At 49.5% G+C, this 22,545-nt stretch overlaps 1 protein-coding gene across 6 annotated transcripts in view; it reads right to left on the reverse strand.

Annotated features, from left to right (window-relative positions):
• The window catches only part of LOC144121533 (arylsulfatase B-like), a 58,519-nt gene that overhangs the window by 12,593 nt on the left and 23,381 nt on the right, over positions 1-22,545 (reverse strand). For 5 of the 6 annotated variants that reach the window (XM_077654792.1, XM_077654793.1, XM_077654791.1 and 2 more), the window contains 5 exons: positions 21,124-21,283; positions 16,387-16,499; positions 15,074-15,184; positions 13,796-13,921; positions 11,880-12,006 (listed from right to left, as the gene is read on the reverse strand). In XM_077654792.1, coding sequence (XP_077510918.1) covers positions 11,880-12,006; positions 13,796-13,921; positions 15,074-15,184; positions 16,387-16,499; positions 21,124-21,283 — 637 coding nt within the window. The remainder of the gene's footprint in view (positions 1-11,879; positions 12,007-13,795; positions 13,922-15,073; positions 15,185-16,386; positions 16,500-21,123; positions 21,284-22,545) is intronic. The other variant, XM_077654794.1, reaches the window with a different exon arrangement.

The raw sequence follows: 22,545 nt of genomic DNA on the forward strand, positions 1-22,545 counted from the left end.
TGAGCAGGATGCATATTCTTAGCTAGTGGTTTAACTCTTATTACCTTAGCGATGCGTTTAGATATCTGTGTTTTGGTATCTTGGACTGGCAACTGTATGCCTAGTCCTAAACGATCAAGTATGGTTCTTCCTGCTTTGGTGCGGGAAAGCCGGCCTCTCTGCATTGTTAAGTGTGCCTCTGTATGCTCGTCTAAGGTGTTGTGTACTCCCAAGCCCCGAGACCTTTCGGTGGAGGTACAGTTCGGTAGCCCTAATGTTACCTTATATGCTGTTCTAATCATAGACTCTACTTTGGCTTTTTCACTACTGTATAATTTTAAGTATAGGAGTGCGTAGACAAGCCTGCTTATTACAAATGCTTGTACTATTTTGCAAAGTTCTGTCTCCTTCACTCCCTTCCTTTTGCTTGCCATTCGTCTAATTAGTCTTACCGTCATATTGACGGTTGTCTGGAGTTTTTGTAGTGTTTTCTTGTTCTTCCGGTTCGACTGAAGGAAGAGTCCTAGGATTCTCATAGTTTGAACTTCCTTTACAGGGAGCCCTTCCTCCCAGATTTTCAGTGGAGGCGGAGGTTTGTAATTTTTTGCTCGAGGGCCCCTTGGTTTGTATCTGATTAGAAATAATTCGGACTTGGAGGGCGAGCAGGTTAGCCCTGCTTTACCCGCCAGGTCTTGTATTATGTCTGCAGCTTGTTGCAGGGTATCCTCTATCTGACCATTGCTGCCAGTTGTGGTCCATAAAGTCATATCATCTGCGTAGAATGTGTGTTGCAGCCCCGGGATGGCTGCTAATTTAGAAGGAATTTAGAAGGAATAGAGGCTAGAAGATTCTAGCCTCTATTCTTTCACGCACACGCACAGCATGCACTTCATCCTTTTCGTTCCCCGCGCCTACGGCCATGGCAATGTGATTGTTATCATTTTTACCGAAAACGAAGCTTTTTTAAACCGGAAAATTGCGTAAAATCGAAGTACACGCATGCATGCGCCCGTTAATTCGTACAACCGTGGCTATGACGTGTGTATACTGCACTTTTTTGGGAGAACTATTTCACCGTCAGTGGGCAGTTGGCATAAAACTAAGAAAGTAATGCGACAAATGCAGCTAAGGATGCGAAGAATGCACCTCGGCTACTGATCCGGAGTACCCGGGTTCGAGCCCGACCGCGGCGGCTGCGTTTCGATCGAGGCGTAACGCTAAGGATTGGGAATGGGGGGGGTACTGCCTGTGGGGAAGGACATTCCCAACGGTAGTGGAAAAGTGTAGGTTTGGGCACGCCACAGGTGTTACGATGAGGAGTAAAGGTGGGGCGAAAGCATGAGAGACGGCATAGGGTGAAATAAAGGAGCCCGTGTGTAATTGTCGCCATGTGGCGCTGGATAAGGGCGACAAGGTACACTAGGGTGGTGGCAATGTTATGCTGCTGAGTTTGTAGAATGTGGTGATTTGATAATTTGTATATAATCTAAAATGCCCCTCTATAATTCCATTGTGGCCCTGAGGTTATAAAAATAAATGAATGAATGAATGAATGAATAAATAAATAAATAAATAAATTGTAGAGCGGTTTATTGAACGCTGAAAGGGCTAGCGGCATAACCGTGGCACAATCTGACCCAGCAGCGGTGGCACCAGTTCGGGCTTCCAGATCGAGCTCGAGCTCTCCAACACGCGCGACAGCCGGTCGCCAAGGCCGTCCAAAACTCTTCATCGTCGTTGGTGTTGGCGCATTGTTGTCTTCTTCATTGCAACTGCCCTGGCGACAAGAGGGAGCCATCCTGGCGACCCAAGGCGAAGAGATGACAAGCGGGTCGTAGTGAGGCTTTAGCCGGCTGACATGAACAATTTCGCGGCCCCGACAGCGGTGATCCGAAGAGGGGTCACTGGCTCGACGGTGTAGTTCATAGGTGACGTGCGCTCCAAGACACGGTAAGGGCCGACGTACTTAACCGCAAACTTGGAGGCAGCCAGCACAGACAACCAGACGAGTGAGCCAGTGGGAAAGTCATGGGCGGACTGGCCGTGGTCAGTCGCATATGTGCAGAGGCCTTGAGTGGTACTCGTCAACGAGCGAGCCAGCTGGCGGCACAGCTCGGCATGACGGGCAACGTCTGAGAGAAAAGTGCATTCCGAGCTGTCGGGGTGGTACGGAAGGATGGTGTCCAGGAGACAAGAAAGTTCACGGCCATATAAAAGAAAGAACGAACAAAATCGGTTGTGGCTTGAGAGGAAGTATTGTAAGCATAAGTGACGAATGGAAATACTTGATCCCAATTGGTGGCGTCGGAGGGAATGTACATGGCGAGCATGTCTCGAAGAGACCGGTTGAATCATTCAGTGAGGTCGTTGGTTTGGGGATGGTAGGCAGCGGTCTTGCGATCAACGATGTGACACGCGTCCAGTAGATCGTGAACGACGTCAGATAAGAAAACACGGCCGCGGTCGCTGAGGAGTTCCCGAGGGGCGCCGTGACGCAGGATGAAAGGATGGAGGAGGAAGGATGCGACGTCGCGAGCACTAGCAGAGGGCAGGGCTGCCGTCCCCGCATACCTAGTGAGGTGGTCCACGGCAACTATAATCAAACGATTCCCGCCAGGCGTGAACGACAGGGGAGCATAGAGATCGATGCCCAAGCAATCGAAGGGGCGAGCTGGGCAAGGCAATGGCTGTAACGGGCCGGGGGAGGGGCGAGGAGCGGACTTGCGCCGCTGACAGGCAATGCAGGAGCGTATATAACGGCGAACAAAATTGTACACTTCACGCCAGTAGTATCGCTGGCGTCGGCGTTCGTAGGTTTTAAGTAATCCTGCATGAGCGCTTTGTGGGTCGGTATGGTGATGTGCACAAACTTCAGAGCGAAGCTGGCGACGAATAACCAAGAGCCATTTGCCGCCATCCGGGTGATAGTTGCGGCGATATAGGATATAGTGCTGAGTCTCGAATCGTGAAATGAGAAACTTGACGACGAAGGGCCCCAGGTAACGAAGCCGTAGTCTGCCAGTGAGGACATCTAGGAGCGAAGAAATCCATGGATCTCGACGCTGTTCCATGGGGAGGTCCGTGGCAGTGAGCGCGGCAAGCGTCGATGCGGACAAGGACAAAGAGGGCGTAGGAGATGGCAGAGGTGAGCGCAACAAGGGGTCATCGTCGGAATGTTTGTGGCCCGACCGATATACGACGTTAATGTCGTATTCCTGAAGACGAATGGGCCAGCGGCCGAGGCGTCCAGAAGGGTTTTGAGGGTAGCCAACCAGTAACAACGTCGTTGGGGCGGCCATAAAGGTAAGGACGAAATTTTGTTTGTGCCCGCACTATGGCGAGGCACTCCTTTTCCGTAACAGTGTAAATAGATTCTGTTTTTGTGAGCGTACGACTGGCGTAAGCAATAACGTATTCGGAAAAGCCCGCCTTACGGTTTGCGAGGAAGGCTCCGAGGCCTACGCCGCTGGCGTCGGTGTGCGACTCGGTTGGCGCACTGGGGTCATAATGGCGCAGGATAGGTGGTGAAATCAGAAGACGACGGAGGGTAGTGAAACCAGCGTCGCACGCTGAGTTTGAAGCAGGCAGGTCGGCGGGCCCATTCAGGAGCTTCGTAAGGGGTGCGATGATAGAGGCGAAGTTGCGCAGAAAGCGGCGAAAATATGAGCACAGGCACACGAAGCTTCGGAGCTCCTTAACAGAAGTCGGTTTGGGAAAGTTTGTGACAGCATGGAGCTTCTCCGGATCAGACAGGACGCCATCTTTGGAGACGACATGGTCGAGTATGGTCAGTTTGCGGGCAGCAAATCGACATTTCCTGAGGCTGAGTTGGAGACGAACATCGGTGAGACAGCGCAGTATCTTGTGCAAGCGCTCGGGATGTGTCGGACAAACCGGCGAAAAAACGACATCTTCTCAATAGCATAGGCAAATGTGCCTTTTGACTCCACGCAAGATGCTGTCCCCATCATGAGCTCAAACGTTGCGGGAAGTTAAATAGGCCGAATGGCATCACATTGAATTCATAGAGGCCGTCAGGTGTGAAAAAGGCTGTTTTCGGGCGGTCAGATTCAGCCATGAGGACTTGCCAATAGCCGGAACGGAGATCGAGGGAGGAGAAGAACTCGGCTCCTTGCAAACAGTCTAGGGCGTCATCAATACGGAGTAGTGGATAGCCGTCTTTGCGTGTAATTTTGTTTAGGCGACGATAATCAACACAGAACCGAATCGAACCATCCTTCTTTTTAATGAGCACGACGGGCGAAGACAACGGACTAGAAGAGGACTGAATAACGCCGCGGTGCAGCATGTCGTCAGCATGTTCAGCGATGACGCGCCGCTCTGGAGGCGACACACGGTAGGGGCGCTGGTGGAGAGGGGCATGAGATCCTGTATCAATGCGGTAAACGACGGTGGTCGCGCGGCCCAAGGAAGTTGTGTGGTGGTCAAAGGAAGAGCGGAACTTGGGAAGCAGGGCAAGGAGCTTCTCGTGGTGAGAGGGGTCGAGGTCGCTAGTGGAGAGGGGCATGAGATCCTGTATAAATGCGGTAAACGACGGTGGTCGCGCGGCCCAAGGAAGTTGTGTGGTGGTCAAAGGAAGAGCGGAACTTGGGAAGCAGGGCAAGGAGCTTCTCGTGGTGAGAGGGGTCGAGGTCGCTAGTGGAGAGGGGCATGTGATCCTGTATCAACGCGGTGAACGACGGTGGTCGTGCGGCCTATGGAAGATGTGTGGTGGTCAAAGGAAGAGCGGAACTTGTGAAGCAGGGCAAGGATCTTCTCGTGGTGAGCGGGGTCGAGGTCGCTGGCCACTGAACGGTGAAATATTTTTTGGGAGAGAGCATCGGAAACTGCGCTAGGCGGTGTGAGGGCGGCGATGGAGGTACCATCGCAAAGAGCGTCATCGTCGAAGGGCATGAGCAGGTCAAGGTGTTCAATGTTTTCAAGACATTCTCCACGCTGCAAGGTCAACTGAAAAGGTGGGGGATTCAAGACGACGAGTTCGATGGCACCGTGGCGTATGTCGAGGACGGCAAATGGAAGAGGCAGGTGTCGGCGAGAAGCGAGGATGAGCGAAGGCGCGAAGAGTACACCCTCGCTGGACTCAGCGGTGGCGGACACGGGAACGAGCATGGCACTGGCGGGGGGAACGTCTGTGTTCGCGGCAACGACAAGTTTGGTACCAGAGCGAGACAACGGGTTGTCGGCGAGCGAATCAGGGTGCACGGATAATGCGACATGAGCGCGGGCACAGTCTATGACGGCATGATGGCGGGATAGAAAATAAAAATGGCGGGGGTTTAGCTCTGGTTAAACCTGGAGTGACGCGATAGTTACAGCTGAGTGAGTGGAACTTGGTCACGTGACCAACCACGTGACGAATTACGAGAGCAGCCACGACGCCGCGCCGCCGGAAGCTGCTCCGCACACGTAACCAACCACGTGACAGCGTGGCGGCGCGCCACCCTGAGGCTGCGCCGCACGCTGAAGGCTCGAAATGCTACCGTAATGTAGCTATTGCTACAAAATCCCAGCCAAGTATGAGGTCATGGGAGCAAGAGCTGAGTGCTAAGAATTCGACGACATACAAAACGTCCGCGCTGATGACACGTGCTGAGCAAGCAGCGGAAGGATAAATGGTCTCGGCGCTAGCGGTGCAAAGAGATAGTCCCGAAGTTGTGGTGGTGACATTATGCTGCGAACGACAGACGATCTCGGCTATAACAGAAACGGTAGCACCAGTGTCCATAAGCGCAAGTGCTCGAACGCCGTCAACTAACACAATTAAAAAGTTCGGTGGGGAAAGGCGAGGACTTGAGATGGTCGAAGTTTGCGCAGTTCGTGCCCCAGGAACAGCGGCTCTTAGTTTTCCGGTTCCGCGGGGACGCTGCAACGCTGCATGGGTGACAAGGAGCGACGGCGAGGGGAAGGTGAGCGGTACGAGCGAGTGGCTGGCGGCCGAGAGCAGGGTTATGGCGCGTTCACACTTGGACATTCGGCGTCGAGAGCGAGCGGAACCCGCTTCCGCGGCAGAGATTCCGCCGAAATACCCAGCGGAAAGGCCGATCGGTCCAGGACCAAATTCTGTCGCCGGAAAAAAATCCGCCGAATCTCGTCAGCCAATAGGAAGGCGAGTACCCGAGGCGACAAACATGGCGGTGCCCTTCGATGCAGGACGCCTCGCTTCGGACTGGATTCGTCGCTATTGCTGAATTTTTCAGCACGTTCACAGACCATATAAGAGCCAGCGGTCTTTCGCTTTGTCTTATCTCGCCCATAAGAAAACGTTTGAGGGATAAATTTGCTTTAATTGTTATTTCGGGTGACGATTCTTCCCCTTTTAGGCTTAAGAGGGGCGTCGAGTTGTTGACAACAATGGTTCCTGTCCTAACCACCAGATGGCGCCACTAGGCGTTTAAAAAGGGAGAATGTTAGAAATGTAACGTCCGACAAAATAGCTGCATTTAGCGTACGCAAGCGTGCATAAAGTTTTGGTATGTAGACAGCATCGATTAACCTCTTGCCACATCTGTGTACGCCGTGAGCAGACGACACACCGACGATGAGCGGCGATGTGGTGGCCGGGAAGTGTGAAAGAGACACCATTTTGGCGGCCGCGGATCCCGCTTTCTCTCGCCGCAGAATGTCCAAGTGTGAACGCGCCATTAGAACAGAGCGCTGGGGGTGATGGTGATGAAGGCGGGCGAAAGGTGCGGTACGACGGGGCGTAGTCCGGTAGAGGTGGCACAGTACGGCGACAGAGGTGCGCGACATGGCCCGGTAGACAGCAAGCGTATCAAATCGGCCTGTTATAAGCCGTGCGCCAAGGGTTGTGAGCAGCCGGCGCTGAGCGGAATCGGGGAATGAATGAATGAATGAAAAACTTTATTGTATAAGGGTTATTTCTCGCAGCGTAGGTGGAGCCCTCAGTCCAGGGCCCCAGCGGCCTTTGCAGTCTTGCGAGCCCTGTCGATCAGCTTGAGCTGCTCTTCAGGCTTCGAGCTGGACAGCGCAGCCTCCCACTGCTCCAGTGTAGGTGTGTTGTTTATCGGCGCTGCCTGCATTTTCTAACAGGCCCATGTAACGTGGTAAAGCGTTGCGTGTTCACCGCATAGCGGGCATTTGTTTTCATAAGTGGATGGATAGATTTTGCTGAGTAAACTCAGATTGGGGTATGTACTAGTCTGTAGTTGTCTCCAGGCAACCGACTGCTGTTTACTAAGGTCTTTGTGGGGAGGCGGGTAGGTCCTCCGGAGGGCTCGTTGGTGTTCTAAGATGGCTCCATACCGTCTAGTGACTGCGTCCAGTTCCCCTTCGGTGCGCGCCTCCCGGTTGGCGTATGCTCGGTCATTGGCGTCCGCACATTGGTTCCCTTTGACAGCCTCATGGCCTGGTGTCCACGTGATGAAGCATCTCGTAAAAGTGATTGTCCTCGCCTTGTGTATGTGAATGGCTGCAGTGGATATGCGTCCACTGCTGTATCTTCTGCACGCCTCTTGCGAGTCTGTAATGATGTGTGCATGGGGCTCGTCACTCTGCTGGGTGATGGCGAGTGCAATTGCTGCTTCCTCACCCTCGAGTATGTTGTTGGTTTTTATCGAAGCGCAGTTGATTTCCCTGAGCTGGTGATCCACCACGCTGGCTACCGAGCCATATCGGTGTCTGTATGTTGTTGCGTCAACATATAATACGTCTTTTGCCCCGGCGAAGCTTCTTTCATGGAATCGGGGAGCAACAGGTGGAGGCGCTGGTGCGGGGACGTAGGCCAAAGCCTGCGGCTGCGATGGACGTGCGACGACTTCGGCATATGTGAGCGGCCCAGGCATAGGGGCAGGAGGCATCGCAATGGTTGCACCGTAGCCCAAAGGTGAAGCAACGGGAGCGGGCTGCATCGCGAGAAGGTTTACTTGAGGAACTGCGGGAACCGGCTGCCGACGAACTGGAAGTGCATCGGCAACCTCCTGGGCGATGGTGTGCCGCAACTCAGGAGTCAGGACCGGGGGCGAAGAGTGTGTGCCCGAGAGGAGCGAAAGCTGCCGTGCCACTCATCAGGAACGAAGTCTTTGATTTCAGCCAACAGGTCACTGCTGACGGCAAGGCCGGAAATAACTCGACAGGCACGACGGGTGAGCGACGAATGCCAAGGCTTTGCTTGCGCAACTCGTCAAAGACTTGGCAGAGGTTGCACACGGAGGCGACAGTTGGACTTTTCGCCACCAGCATGTGTAAAGCGTCGCCATCAATTCCCTTCATAACATGCTTGATCTTGTCGGCCTCAGGCATAGACGGGTCGACACGTTTGCAGAGATCGACCACGTCTTCGACGCAGGTGATGTCCCAGTTGTTATGGCGGCTCACCCGCTCCTACGAGACCAGCCAGACTACAACACCCTGGTTGCACAGCCCGTTGGAAACGACAGGGTCTCGCTGCCGGACGGCACCGGAGCAGATGGCGGGGGAGCCCACCTGCACGGCTTGGTGGTTTGCTTCGGCCTGAGTGGGCATGGCGGGGGCTGGTAGCGTGGGGTTGCGGAGGTCCAGTGCGATACGGGGATGGAAAACCGAATCTCCACCATGTAAAAGACTCGCCGCGGTGGCTCAGTGGTTAGCGCGTTCTGCTACTGATCCGGAGTTCCTGGGTTCGAACCGGACCGCGGCGGCTGCGTTTCGATGGAGGCGAAACGCTAAGGCGCCCGTGTGCTGTGCGATGTCAGTACACGTTAAAGATCCCCAGGTGGTCGATATTTATCCGGAGCCCTCCACTGCGGCACCTCTTCCTTTCGGCTTTCACTCCCTCCTTTATCCCTTCCCTTACGGTGCGGTTCAGGTGCCCAACGATATATGAGACAGATACTGCGCCTTTTCCTTTCCCCCAAAACCAATTATTCACCATGTGAAACCCGCCGCAATGGTTCAGTGGTTAGCGCACTCCGGATCAGTAGGGCGCTCGACTACTGATCCGGAGTTCCCGGGTTCGAACCCGACCGCGGCGGCTGCGTTTTTATGGTGGGAAAACGCTAAGGCGCCCGTGTGCTGTGCGATATCAGTGCACGTTAAAGATCCCCAGGTGGTCGGAATTATTCCGGAGCCCTCCACTACGGCGCCTATTACTTCCTTTCTTCTTTCACTCCCTCCTTTATCCCTTTCCTTACGGCTCAGTTCAGGTGTCCAACGATATATGAGACGGATACTGCGCCATTTCCTTTCCCCAAAAAATCAATTATTATTATTATGGTTAGGGCACCCGACTACTGATCCGGAGTTCCCGGGTTCGAACTCGACCGCAGCGGCTGTGTTTTTACGGAGGAAAAACGTGTACTTCGCGATGTCAGTGCACATTAAAGATCCCTAGGTGGTGTAAATTATTCCGGAGCCTTTACGCCACCTCTTTCTTCCTTTCTTCATTCACTCAATCCTTTATCCCTTCCCTTACGGCGCGGTTCAGGTGTCCAACGATATATGAGACAGATACTGCGGCATTTTCTTTCCCCCAAAATCAATTATATTGATATTATTATCACCATGTGAAGAGTGGTTTATTGTAATGCTAAAAGGACTGGCGGCTTAACCGTGGCAAAAACTGACCCCGCATCTTCGGCCCCAGTACAGTCTTCATGAGCGAGCTCGAGCTCTCCAACGCTCGCGGCAGCCGGTCGTTGTTGTTGCCTCAAATACGATGGCACATACCTCCGAGGCTGGCCAAACCTCTTCTTCGTATTTGGTGTTGGCGCGCTGTCGTCGTCGTCTTCATTGCAAAATAAACAAGTAAATAAATAAATAAATATATAAATGACCGATGGGGCCCCTTGCGCAGGGTCCGGTGCCTTTTTCGTTCTTCCTGGGAGGCTGCTTTACGGACCCTAAGCCCGCCGGCTAGAAATGGCTGGTGGATCGGATTTTATGTGAAGCACAAGCTCGTGGGCTCTTGGACGACTAGTGGACCACCCTGGGAGATTTTTTTTCCTCTATATAAAAAACGTTGTTTCCATCTATTCATCCAACGCTAAAGCGCCCGTGTGCTGTGAGATGTCAATGCACGTTAAAGATTTCCAGGTGGTTGAAATTATTCTGGAGCCTTCCACTACGCAACCTCTTCCGTTCTTAGTCTCTCCTTTAGCCCTTCCCTTCAGCGCGGTTCAGGTGTCAGCCAAAATGTGAGACAGATAATGCGGCATTAGCTTTCCTCAAAATCCGATTTTCACCTCTTTCTTCTTTTTTTTCTACTCTCTCCTTTATCCCTTCCCTTAGGGCCGGTTCATGGTGTCCACCGAGATATGTGAGATAGTCATTGCGTCGTTTCCTTTCCTCAAAAAAAGAATTTTCTTTTTCTCACGCTTTTGCGTTTCGATGGAGGCGAAACGCTAAGGCGCCCGTGTGCTGTGCGATGTCAGTGCGCGTTAAAGATCCCCGGGTGGTCCCAATTATTCCAGAGCCCTCCACTACGGCACCTCTTTCTTGCTTTCTTCTTTCATTCCCGCCTTTATTCCTTCCCTTACGGCGCAGTTCAGGTGTCCACCGATATGTGAGAGAGATGGTGCCATTTCCTGTCCCTAAAAAACCAATTTTAATTTTAAGGTGCTCAGAACAGACGGAAGTATGGATGCAAAAAGAACGTTGAATCTTTAGCCTCGTATTCTGTGCACTTATGTAGTGTGTGGCCGCCGTCGGCAGCTAGTTCCGAACCGCAAGCTCTCAGTTACGACATTCGCGCTCTACTGGGCTTGAGCTATAACCGCATGGCGCATTTTCCGCGAGTGAAAAACGTGACGTGCGGCGCGGCGCGGGCGGCGTCACGCGCGGCCCGTGTTGCACCTCACCGCCGTTACGCCCGACTCGTATGGCGGGCTAAAAATAATTAATAATAATTGGTTTTGGGGGAAAGGAAATGGCGCAGTATGTGTCATATATCGTTGGACACCTGAACCGCGCCGTAAGGGAAGGGATAAGGAGGGAGTGAAAGAAGAAAGGAAGAATGAGGTGCCGTAGTGGAGGGCTCCGGAATAATTTCGACCACCTGGGGATCTCTAACGTGCACTGACATCGCACAGCACACGGGCGCCTTAGCGTTTTTCCTCCATAAAAACGCAGCCGCCGCGGTCGGGTTCGAACCCGGCCGCGGCGGCTGCATTTTTATGGAGGAAAAAACGCTAAGGCGCCCGTGTGCTGTGCGGGCTGGTTCCGGTTTCTGGCCGCGATTCCGGTCCTTGGAAGTGGCGCACCTGATTGGTGGGACAGCTCCGTCGCAGTTGCGTCATAGAGTGCATTGAGTGTGGTAAGTGTGCTAATTTTTCGTTGTCAGTTTTAATGTGGAAGGGTTTTGGGACTTTCATTTGCGATTTTCTCAGCAACACAGCCACCTTTGCGCGCAGAAAAAGAAAAACTTCGGTAGCCTTGCCGAAGAATAATTTATCAGTCTTGTTCACTTTGATATTTACTGATGCGTCTGAAAAAAAGAAATTATGCGCTATTAAGTGCCAGCATCTGAACACATTATAAAACACCCGTTGGTGACTAGAGCATTCCGCACCTTGCAGTTGATAGTTGCGTTTGTAAGACTGTCAGCCACAGGGATAATTACTACCGGCAAGTAAAAGAGCAGAAGGAAGAACCGCCATCGCAATGGGTCCGGATCACTGCTTTAAAGACAGCCATGCCTCAGTTGTTATGAACCCTGTAGTTTTTCATTGAGCCACAATTGCAAGTATAGACAACACATTGTTGATATCAAGGGTATAAAAATTAGCCTGCTCCTGGCGCCACTGCCACCAGAATCGTGAAATCGCTAGTTAGTACAAATGCTACTTTCGTACATGCTGATACAAATAATAAACTTCTGAAAATGACGCGCCGATGCCATATCTGCTGCAGCCACTTACAGACAAGGCACATGTTCGCAAAAATACCTGCGTAAAGCGTGCGGTCTGGGTCGCCGATGTACGGAAATTTGGCCACGTTTTCTTCCGGCGCCTGCAGTGGATCTGGGTCGACGCCAGCGTGCGTCGCCTGATGCGCCAGGTACAGGAACAAAGGCTGCACACAGGACGCACCGCATGCATGTGCTGGCGTTGCCTTGCACTCCTCTGCGCCGTGCGTAAGTTGGCGCCTTTAGGTAACAAGCGCAAAGAGCGCTTGTTACCTAAAGGCTTGTTTTGTAAAGGTAACAAGCGCTCTTTTTTCGCTTGTTACATAAAGGCACACGTAGGTTTGCGCGTGCATGATTTCGACTGCACTTCATTCTGTTGAACCGTTGGCATAGTCTTCACTAAGGCCTCATAAGGAGTTAGGGAGAAACGCTCGAAAAAAGGTTATGGTTGCACACTCTGCCGCCGTCACGATAGTTGCAAAAATGTTTCCGCAACAAGACTCAAAATCAACGCAGCATTGCTCGAACAAGTTTCGCAACCGGCTTAATGAGAATATTTTTGTTCTCCGAGTACCCTGATGTTCCATGCCCAGCTTTGTTGAAAATCACCTTTAATTGTGAGGCAAATGTGGAATAATGCAAGATAATCTTATTAACATACTGATGGGAACTGCCCAATCTTGCAACTCGTAGTAAAATTTTACTTTTGAATTTTGGCCTGCGCTAAGCTAAAACTGCCATGGAAAACATACAGAGGGCGTTTCTGAAAAGAAATTGCAGAAAACTACAAGCGTCCGCTGAGGGGATCTGCATATGCTTCGATTGTTACGGTGCACTCTTACGATGTGCGAAAAGGTTGCTTTCATAACCAAGTTCCTGTTGAAAAATGCGCTTGACGAAAATTTCTGAGTATGAAAACGTTGGCGAACTCCTTTCTTCAAAAGCCATCGTAGTACCAGTTAGGGTGAAGTGAACAGGAGAGATCGTTGTTGGCAGATTAGTACGCCCTGTGCTTTGTCCGCCGAGTAACGGCTAGCCATCAAGAGGCGTAACAAAAATGGCTGCCACAATTGTTACCAAGAATGTGGATAAAGTCCGATGGGAACGCCGCCCTCGATTTCGCTGTGGTGTTGGTATATTAGCTGAATGTACTGAGCAAATAAGCGAAGCGTCTAATATTTGCCTGAGCGGTTCATCACGAGCGACCTGTCAGGGGCAGAACACGCTTTTGTTGATGTCTTGATGCCACATACCGGCTTCCCACTGCAGACCTCTAATCCAGATGAGTTATCGGCATTACTTGTTTTCTTTTTTTTAGAGTTCAGCTGTGTTATAGCACAGTTTCCCGTATTTTTCGTTGTCGTCCGTCCGCATCCCACATTCCTCTAAATGTAGGGATGAACCAGCATAAGGGGACTATGCCCCAAAAAGACGTCTGTCTGCTTGGGGGCACGGCCACTCGGCCTATTTCTCCACTCTCCGTCTAAGGCCAGGTTGGACAACCGAATTCGAACCGAAACACCTACCCCGTACCTTGATGCAAAGCATATGTCATCATAGCCACCAATTCTCTCAATCATTAATGTGCTATAGTGCGGCTATTTGTGTTTAACCAGCAGTAGTTCAGTGGTATTGGGAATGAGGCGTGGCATCCTCAGCGTGCTTATGATTACGCTAACCAACAAGCACTGTTCGCTAGTTGTATGGTGAAGACAAGCGGCTGTAATTTTCTTCTCACCTCTACCCCCCTCCCAAAAAAATGAAAGAAAAAAGATGAATGCAAAGAAAGTCAAGACACCTTGGCCAATCCCCACCTTCCTCCCCCCCCCCCCCTTTGTGGGTATGTGCCATGTTTTAAGAGGAAGAAAAACAAGAAGCAGCGGAAGAAGAAACGACGAAAATGGCTTTTTTGTGTGCTATGTCACGAAGGCAACAACAACAACAAAATGGCTACACCTTCGATCTGTCCCTGTTGGCTATGATGGCCTTGGCTTGTTCCGTGAAGAGAGTTGTAGAGTACGTGCCGTTTTCTGTCGTCAGCGGCTCGGTGTTGTTCCAGAAGTCGAGACCAGCGTGGCCATCCTGCGAATCCGGGACTATGCAGAAATGCGGTGCCCTAAAATCTTCAACATGTAGCGCGTTGACAGGGTGCTGAACTAATGTACTTTTGATGAAAGAAGTGCGGTGTTGAGAAAAAATTGTCTCCCTACTTACTGCCAAAGCTAGAAACGGAAGTCGTTACTACCTCTCTATGAGTCTGATTAGCTCGCTGCTAATTGTTTACTGCCTCAACTACAGCGAAGCTAGTAAGCGTGGCGAATACTAATGAAAATAGCTGACGTGGTAACTCATCTAGTTGAACTAGAAAACACTGAGCAGCTACTTGACCCGAACAATAATTGGGAACATTCAGGAAGACCTCCATAACGTTGCTGCCTGATACCCGCCGCGGTGGCTCAGTGATTTGGGCGCTCGGCTACTGGTCCGGAGCTCCCGGGTTCGAACCCGACCGCGGCGACTGCGTTTTTATGGAGGCAAAACGCTAAGGCGCCCGTGTGCTGTGCGATGTCAGTGCACGTTAAAGATCCCCACCCCAGGTGGTCGAAATTATTCCGGAGCCCTCCACTACGGCACCTCTTTCTCCTTTCGCTCCCTCCTTTATCCCTTCCCTTACGGCGCGGTTCAGGTGTCCAACGATATATGACATAGATACTGCGCCATTCCCTTTCCCCCTAAACCAATTATTATTATTATTGCTGCCTGATATTCAATATCTCGTACGGTGAGCCAGAAAGGTTCTTCCCCCTTAAGTATGGTATGCGGGACTTAACGTCTGAAAGTGGCGTAGGTTATGAGAGACATCATAATAGAGGGCTTCGGATCAATTTTGACCGCCTGGAGATTTTTAGCATGTTCAGATAGTGCACAGTACACGGGCGCCTTGCATTTTGCCTCCATAGAAACGCGGCCACCAGTGCTGGGATCGAAACCGCGTACTCGGGCTCAGTAGCTGGGGCGCGGTTCTTCAATATGACAACAAAATCCAATACATAAATTGTTGATCTAGAGAGAGGCATAACTACCGCTGCCATTTTTTAATGCTCTTAAAAAGAATGCGGCAAAAATTAATTGGAGCTGTTTACAAACTTCGATTGCCTGTCTTTACCTTTTCACTACACGTTTTTGTTAGTAAACCGAGAAAGAAAAATAGAGTGGAGGCGATATCGAACTCACCCATTTCAGGACATGGGTATAGTAATTATCAGGGCTTGTGTGAATGCCGCAGAAGCTGTCGTAGCCTCGATAAGTAGGAGTGTAGTCAAAACTGGAGTAACCGAGGTGCCACTGAAATGAGATCGTGTTTTCGTAATAAAGTCGAAGCACTCGAGAATAGCGTATAGCGGTTACCAAGGACAAGGCAAGTGAGAACGACGCCATTGGATCGGAGAATGGCGTCGGCGTTCCTTTTACTTATGTAACGAAATTTCAATCCATGGGGGTGAAACAAAAGTTAAAGAACCAACTCTCAACGCGACAAACACGTTACAATGCATTCACGAGTGGTGTTGTCTTCCCAATAGTCGACAGCTGAAATATCAATTATCTCAACCATATGCGGCTTTTGACCAAGCCCTGACGGAGCATGCATCAAGAATACTGTCACCTCGCCCCATCCTATAGTTAATTTTTTCTGTGAGTAGGATAATTATCACCTTATCCGCAGCTGTCCCATGGCGCAGGGAAGACTGCTGCATTTGCTTGAGAGGTATCGGCAAGCATACCACTGGATATGAGTGCCGACAGTTCTGAACCCAACAATGTACGCAGCTTTGGGCACTGGCTAGTGGTAAATTGTGGTTCTGCTTTTTCAGTCTGCCGGTAGAGTGGCCTGAAGCCTCCAGGCATTTCGCTAAAGCACCGTAGAACAGTGTCGTTGATTGAGCTTTCAGGGAGTAGAAAAAGCACTACGGGGGTTCCACCGCGTATTAATCACACAATCATTTCTCAAAGTATGTTTTCAGATAAAAGATAGTGATGTTGATCACATGCATTGAAAAAAAAATTCTCAGACAAGAAGCGCACTCGGATTTATTTCAAAGCAATGTAAAGTCTCAACTCATTTGCTAGAAGTGTCGATAGTCAGATGCAGTGTCATGTACAAGTCACGCTGATATATACACAAGAAGACTTTTTCCCGCAAATTAATGCCTAAATTTTAGAAAACTCTACCATGTTATAACAGGGAGTGAGTTTGGATTTGTTGAAAGAAAGCTATGTGTGAGAAAAGAAGCCCTGGCGGACGGCGGATAAGGACAAGAAGGGAAAATAACTTCTTGTCCTGGTCAGTGGTCTGCCAGCACTGCTTTCCTCAAAATGATTACCGATCAACTCTCCTAGCAACATACCTTGTCCAAGCTACGTGGCTTGTATGAACGGTTAATTTTCATCGTTTCAGAAAGTCGCATGACTATACAGCTATCTGTAATTAGTTCGGAATAGTTAGCGCTACATCACCACCTTACACCTTCAACTGAAGAATTGATTACCTTTCCAATCAAGTGCGTTTCGTAGCCGAGGTCCTTAAGATGTTCAGGCATAAGCTTGAAGTGGAGCGGCAAGCCTTGTACTTGTCCAGGCGCTAAACTTGTGTGCTGCAAGCCTTGATTTTTCAAATTGAGATTAAGGGTGAAACAACTTCAGTATTTCTAGAAATAATTTACCGCAGTGCCGAAAGCGCTATTGTTGCTACGCTGACTACGCGCGATTGCTTTCCCGAACAATAGCGAAAGTAAAGTAAGTCTGATGCATTTGACAGAAGTTAAGGAATGGGAGTAAAATGGTTAAAAATCACGACGAAGAAATGCTTCCTTGGCGCTCGTCATCTACGTTCACCCTGCACTTCATTGTTGACCTCCCAGTTCCAACTTTTCCCAGCGCTTCATTTGTGCCACGTGAGCAAGCAAACATGCGATCCCTAAGCAACGTTGGTGCCTTCGAGGGAATGCTAACGCTGATGTTCCCGTGTGACTTACTCTGGGTCGTGCTTTTTTTTGAAATTCGGTAGATATGTGTTTAGAACTGCAACCGCAATTGCGGTGTATAGTTTTCATTAAGGTCCGCACGTAATGGCGGGTGACGTTTCGAACAGGATTTCTGAGGAGTGCACGCTGAAACACTGTTGCTTATGTCTGTTAGCTTTTCTTACTTCCAACCAATGTGCTGAAAATTGACTCTTACCAATCATATCGCGACGTTGATGCATTGCATGTTGGGTCCCTAAACTACTTTAACGTGGGAAAAATTACTTTAGCGTGTCGCAAGCAACTTATCCTCGTGAACTATTTGGTATAGCGTTCCGAAAACCGTAAACGACAATTTTATTTCATATGGATGCACAAGGCCTTGTTATAGTTCATCCCCGACGCTGTCTAGTAATCGAATTATTAATTATTACAATCTTCTGCTGCGAATTAATACGATCACGGTTATTTCAGTCAGAAAATCGCTCGAGGAATGCCAGGGAGGTCGAAAGTATATTAAATATAAACGCAAACCTTGACGCCATCTAGTTAATAGAACGCTTAGCTACAATCACTCCAGCGAGAATGCTTTCCTTCACATGTCCTGGGTTGCCCAAAATGCTAACGTCTATTTAATGTAAATTGGTGCGCTGAACTGCTGAAAAACATAAAATGTTGCGACAAAGGAGGAGAAAGAGCCGTATTACAGTTTATATTCTGTCGTCGAAGCAAGGTCACGCATAGCAAAAGCCAGTATCACCAATTATTGCCGGTAAACATGGCAATCAAAGCTGGGACGACTGCGTATTCGGCTGAAGCGGGCGGTTGTCTCTTCCAAGGGCGCTGATATGTTTACAAGCGCTGATAGCGAACTACTCTGGGCAAGACCATTTTTGAGCGCGAAACCGTTTAAGAGCGCAAGTTTCTCATATAAGATATCACTACATCAATGAATATATCTGCAGATCACCCGATGGCAGTGTGGCGCTTTTTTTTCTACTAAAGTTTATGATATCGTCAACGGTGTTCCCCATTGGTTTTCTATGGCAACTTAACTGTTCGATGCTAATGATGGAAACACTTTAAAATAAAGATTGCGCTAAATATCAGAAGAATGGACCATTACCCCAAATATATACATAACAATATCCTAATTTCCCAATTCTCAAAAATGAAAAAGTGCATGCAAATGAAAGTCATGCGACGCTCGCAGTACTTAAACTCTCCAATATCTACCACATGTTCGCACTTCTGGCGCAAAACTCAGACCATTTGTACCCGGTATTCTCCGGCAACTGGGTAAAAAGGCAAAAATTGCAGTCTTTTAAGAAATAGTAGCATACATTAAAGGTAACGATGTAGGTAATAATAGTTGACACACGGCAGAGAGCATCTAGCTAGTGAAATGTTTGCTTTGATTCTTTCTCTTTTCCAAATATCAATTTAGCATGCATGTGTTAGTTTTTATAGTACTTAAATTTCAAGCTTATTTTCCACATTAAATAGAAGTAAAGTAAAACGGTGATTAAGCCTGACGACGAGGTGCGTTCAGGACTGATGTAGAGGAAGAGCTTCCACACAGCTGCGAGCGCAAATGCAAATATATAAGAATAGGGGGGGGGGGGGGCACAAATAAAAAGGATAGAAAATAAGCTGGCACAAATGAAAGAAACAAAAAAAATCATTTTGAGAAAATATACGGCCCAAGAGAGCTGCTTCTGGGTATTGCGCAGGGCTCATTTTGCATCGTCAGTGGTCAAAAAAGCTAGAAAGTGAGAGGAACTGTCGTGCTCATCTTTCTAGGGCTGAGGAGTTTTAGGGATGCTAGATCGCCTCACTACACAGCTTCGAATGCAGTGTCCCTTTACAAAGTACGAAAAACATTAGCTTCATAAGAATGCCAACCCTGTGACAAATGATAATGAGGAACGGTGCTGTATTTTATGTAATTGGTAAAATAAATAGAATGGGAAGTGATGTAAACGCCCAAGGAAAAAAAATGGCTGTGGTTTAGCTCTGGTTAAACCTGGAGTGACGCGATAGCTACAGCTGGCGGAGTGGAACTCGCTCAGTCGGACTGCATATTTCGCAGCTGCGTTTTGTTGGGCGTTCCTTCTTCATCTTCGACCGTGGACGTGGATTCACTCTTTCTCCCCCTCTCCCATTTTTCCCTTTTATTGGTCCTCTCAGAAAAAATACAAAAAATATGAATGAAAGAGAGAGGAAGCCCGGATCAGCAACGCTTTACCGGGATTAAGGCCAATAAAAAAAAGAAAAGAAGCTAAAGGCTAAAAAAAAAAAAACTCCCCTTCCCCCCACTCGGTTTCGCCGGCACGCCGCGCCGCCGGCAGCTGCTCCGTGCCACGGGACTAGCCACGGCGCCGCCACGGATCTCAAGGGCGGCCACGCCGCTCAAGGCGTGCCACGTTGAAGGCTCGAAGTGCTTGCGTAGTGCAGCTATCGCTGCAAAAATCGCTGGGATAGGAGCAAAGCTTATTTCTCGAGGGCAGCAAAAAATTGGAAAACCTGCACATGGGGAACAAGACTCAAAGAGCCTTACTGCTCGTCGTCGAAATAATACATAAAATTGATTCCCAATACATAAAATTAAATTGGGCCCCTCCCGAAAAAAAAAAAATTCATGGCTACTTGCCTTTGGGTCAGCAACATCTAGAACCCGCTTCTCGCCAGCGATCTTTTAAGGCACAGTAAGGAGCGACTTTGTGCTGCTCTACGACGGACTGCAGGCGGGCCGCCGTATGGTCGACGGATGAGCCGGGGCAGAAGTGGGGCTGTTAAAGCTCGTGAAAGACATGAGAGCGCAAAAATGGCAACACGGACGAGTAAGGGAACAGGACGAGCGCTGCTCGGTGGGCCGGTGGGCCGCCCTCTGTGCAAGTATTGCTCAGTGGACTGTGGTGGGCACATGGCGCAAGTAGGGCGGACGTGTTGTGGTAGTACAATTTCACGGCACCTGCTCGCGTCGGTACAAAGAAGAGGTGCTCTTACATCGACCTGTGTGTACCAGCCCGCGAGGTCTAAAGCGAGTGCTGCAAGTTAGTTGAGAGGGCTGCTAGAGCTGCAGGCAGGCTCAAATGTCGACCTGCCCATTCTGTTCACTTGTCCGCGTATGTACAGCCACCGCCGCCGCCGCCGCTATGAAGCACAAAAACAGAGAATGGAGGTTGCGCAAAAAGAACCCCCTACCCTTCTCCTCGACAAAGAAGTAACAGTGATGTAGCAGAGTAGGAATTTCATAGAACTATTAGATGCAAATATTTTTTGGCTGCGCTCTCCAATTGCTCTTGTGATCAGCTGCCGGGGCTATGCGCCCCGGCAGAGGGCGTAGGGTGGCTATCATGCTGCATCAACGCAGCTTTTTGTTCTGCGTCCTTTCCCTTTTGTTACTTATGTAACTTTGAGAGAGTTAATAAAACACTTTATAAAAAGACTTCATAGACCATTGGCCACTTCCAGCAAGTGACGTCATTTTCCTCTAGCCAATAGGCATTCTCCTGTCAGATGACGTCACTGCCTGGCTAATGACGTCCCGTCCCGCTTGCCAATGCGATTTTGGCACAGATAAAATCATTTAAATGACCCTCGAACAATCAGAATTTTTCTCGACAATGCTGAACGGTCACCGCTGACTGCTTGCTGCGGTGAGGCGTCTATGCTACCGCAAGAAACGCCGAATAGAATTTTAGGTGATTTTGAAGGCCCCTTTAAAGTAACTTTAGTTTGCAAGGAGAATTCGCCGGACGTTTACCATTGTGGAGGCGCGAATCGCAGCGAGAGCGTCAGTGGTGCGAAATGCCAGCCGGAGTGTTTAGTAATTACGTGTAGGGGTGTAGAGCAAGAATGTGGGATCGTGGTGAAGCCAAGCCTTGTGCCACTCCCCACCGTGCGTCGTGCACAGTTGCTTGTCCATCCATACAAGGCGGTTGTTCAGCGTGACAGGCGTAGTGAGGGATGCGGAGAGGGAGAGTGACGGGGAAGGGGATAGAACGTGGCTTCCGCCGACTACGATAAAGTTGTATGGTTATATCGCCGAACGTGCTGTACATAGCTTTTGCTGTAAAATGAGTTTCATTGCATAATAAAGTGAGTGCCAGAACTGCGTGAGTGCTGCTTTTGGTGAAATAAAGGGGGCAATGTTTCCACACAAAGCGGCAAGGTTCAATGCTCAGAGGAAGAATACGCAAACGGGTCGCCCGCCTACTCGCGTCTCCAACTTCTCGAGAGGAATGGTGCCACACCGACCTGTGTGTATGGCGTAGAGGCCTGTCATAAGGGATCCCCTCGAGGGGGAGCACAGAGGCTGCAAGTAGTAGTTGTTCAGCACCACCCCGGTGCTGGCCAGGGCGTCAATATTGGGCGTCGGGATCTGAGTGGAGCCGTGGAAGCTGACGTCGCTCCATCCCTGAGGAGGAAGTGACACGGGGCCAATATGAGAACCGTGGCTGAAGGACTTATACCTATGGAGCCGTGTGACGAAAATGCATGTCTGTGGTTTCAAAGCTCTTCTGCACTGCTTTCTGACGTGCACTCAACCCAACTGAATTACCGCACAATTTTTATTCTTTTTAGTTCTTTTATTTTACCGTTTCCAGTACCATTCTCTTTGTTGAAAGATATGAGAGCGCAAAATGGCAACACGGACGAGCAAGAGAACAGGACGAGCGCTGCACTTTCAACAGGATTTATTAAAGAAAGAGAGTTTATGTAGCCCTTGCCCTTATCCATGCTCTTAATCGCAGTTGACAAACAATCCCCCCACACAGATATGAATCAAGAAACAGCATTTCACGGTGGCGAAGAACAAATGATGTGTCACTAATGCAATTATCCCCTCGCTTCTTCATATAGAAGGCTTCCACGAGCTCACGTTCTCTCTTATCTGGGCTTTTCAAAAACACTTTGCATTCCGATTGTCGAGGTTTGCAGACTGTACGCTTCTCTACAAGAAAGGTGCCCGTCTTCCAGACCACTGTCAAACCTGCTCGAAAGAGAAACGTGTAGCCTACAAGCCTCGACTATCGGAATGCAAAGTGCTCTTGAAAAGCCCAGATAAACGGAACGTGAGCTCGTGGAAGCCTTCTATATGAAAAAGCGAGGAGATAATTTCATTAGTGACACATGATTTGTTCTTTGCCACAGTGAAATGCTGTTTCTTGATGCATATCTGTGAGAGGTGATTGTTTGTCAACTGCAATTAAGAGCACGGACAGGGCAGAGGCTATATAAACGCTCTTCCCTGAAAAGGTCCCGTTGAAAGTGGAGCGGTCGTCCTGTTTCTTTATCCTCCGTGTTGCCATTTTGCGCTCTCATATCTTTCACGAATACGCACAAACAAGCCCAGTTGCGAGTATTTCTGAGCCATTCTCTTTCTCTCCTTCTTTTCCGAAATTTTTTCACAACGCAGTGCAGCATGTCAGGGCTGTCTTAATAGCGGCTAAAAAATTTACATTGGCGTCCTCGTTTCTTTACCTCTCTCTGTGGTCCCGATCTTTTTTAAATTCCATGAAGTAGTTGAAAAATGCATCCAAGTCCCTCACCTTGCACTTTTGGAGTGCATTGCCCCCTTAGTGTTCTCCCATTGGTCCACATTAGAGTTACTGTATGCAGTGTACCTACGTTTTTTAAGACGTGTCTGTTCTTCACTACTTATTTTGCTGTTGATCC

The sequence above is a fragment of the Amblyomma americanum genome, chromosome 2 (assembly GCF_052857255.1).
Source record: "Amblyomma americanum isolate KBUSLIRL-KWMA chromosome 2, ASM5285725v1, whole genome shotgun sequence".
NCBI classification, from domain to species: Eukaryota; Metazoa; Arthropoda; class Arachnida; order Ixodida; family Ixodidae; genus Amblyomma; species Amblyomma americanum.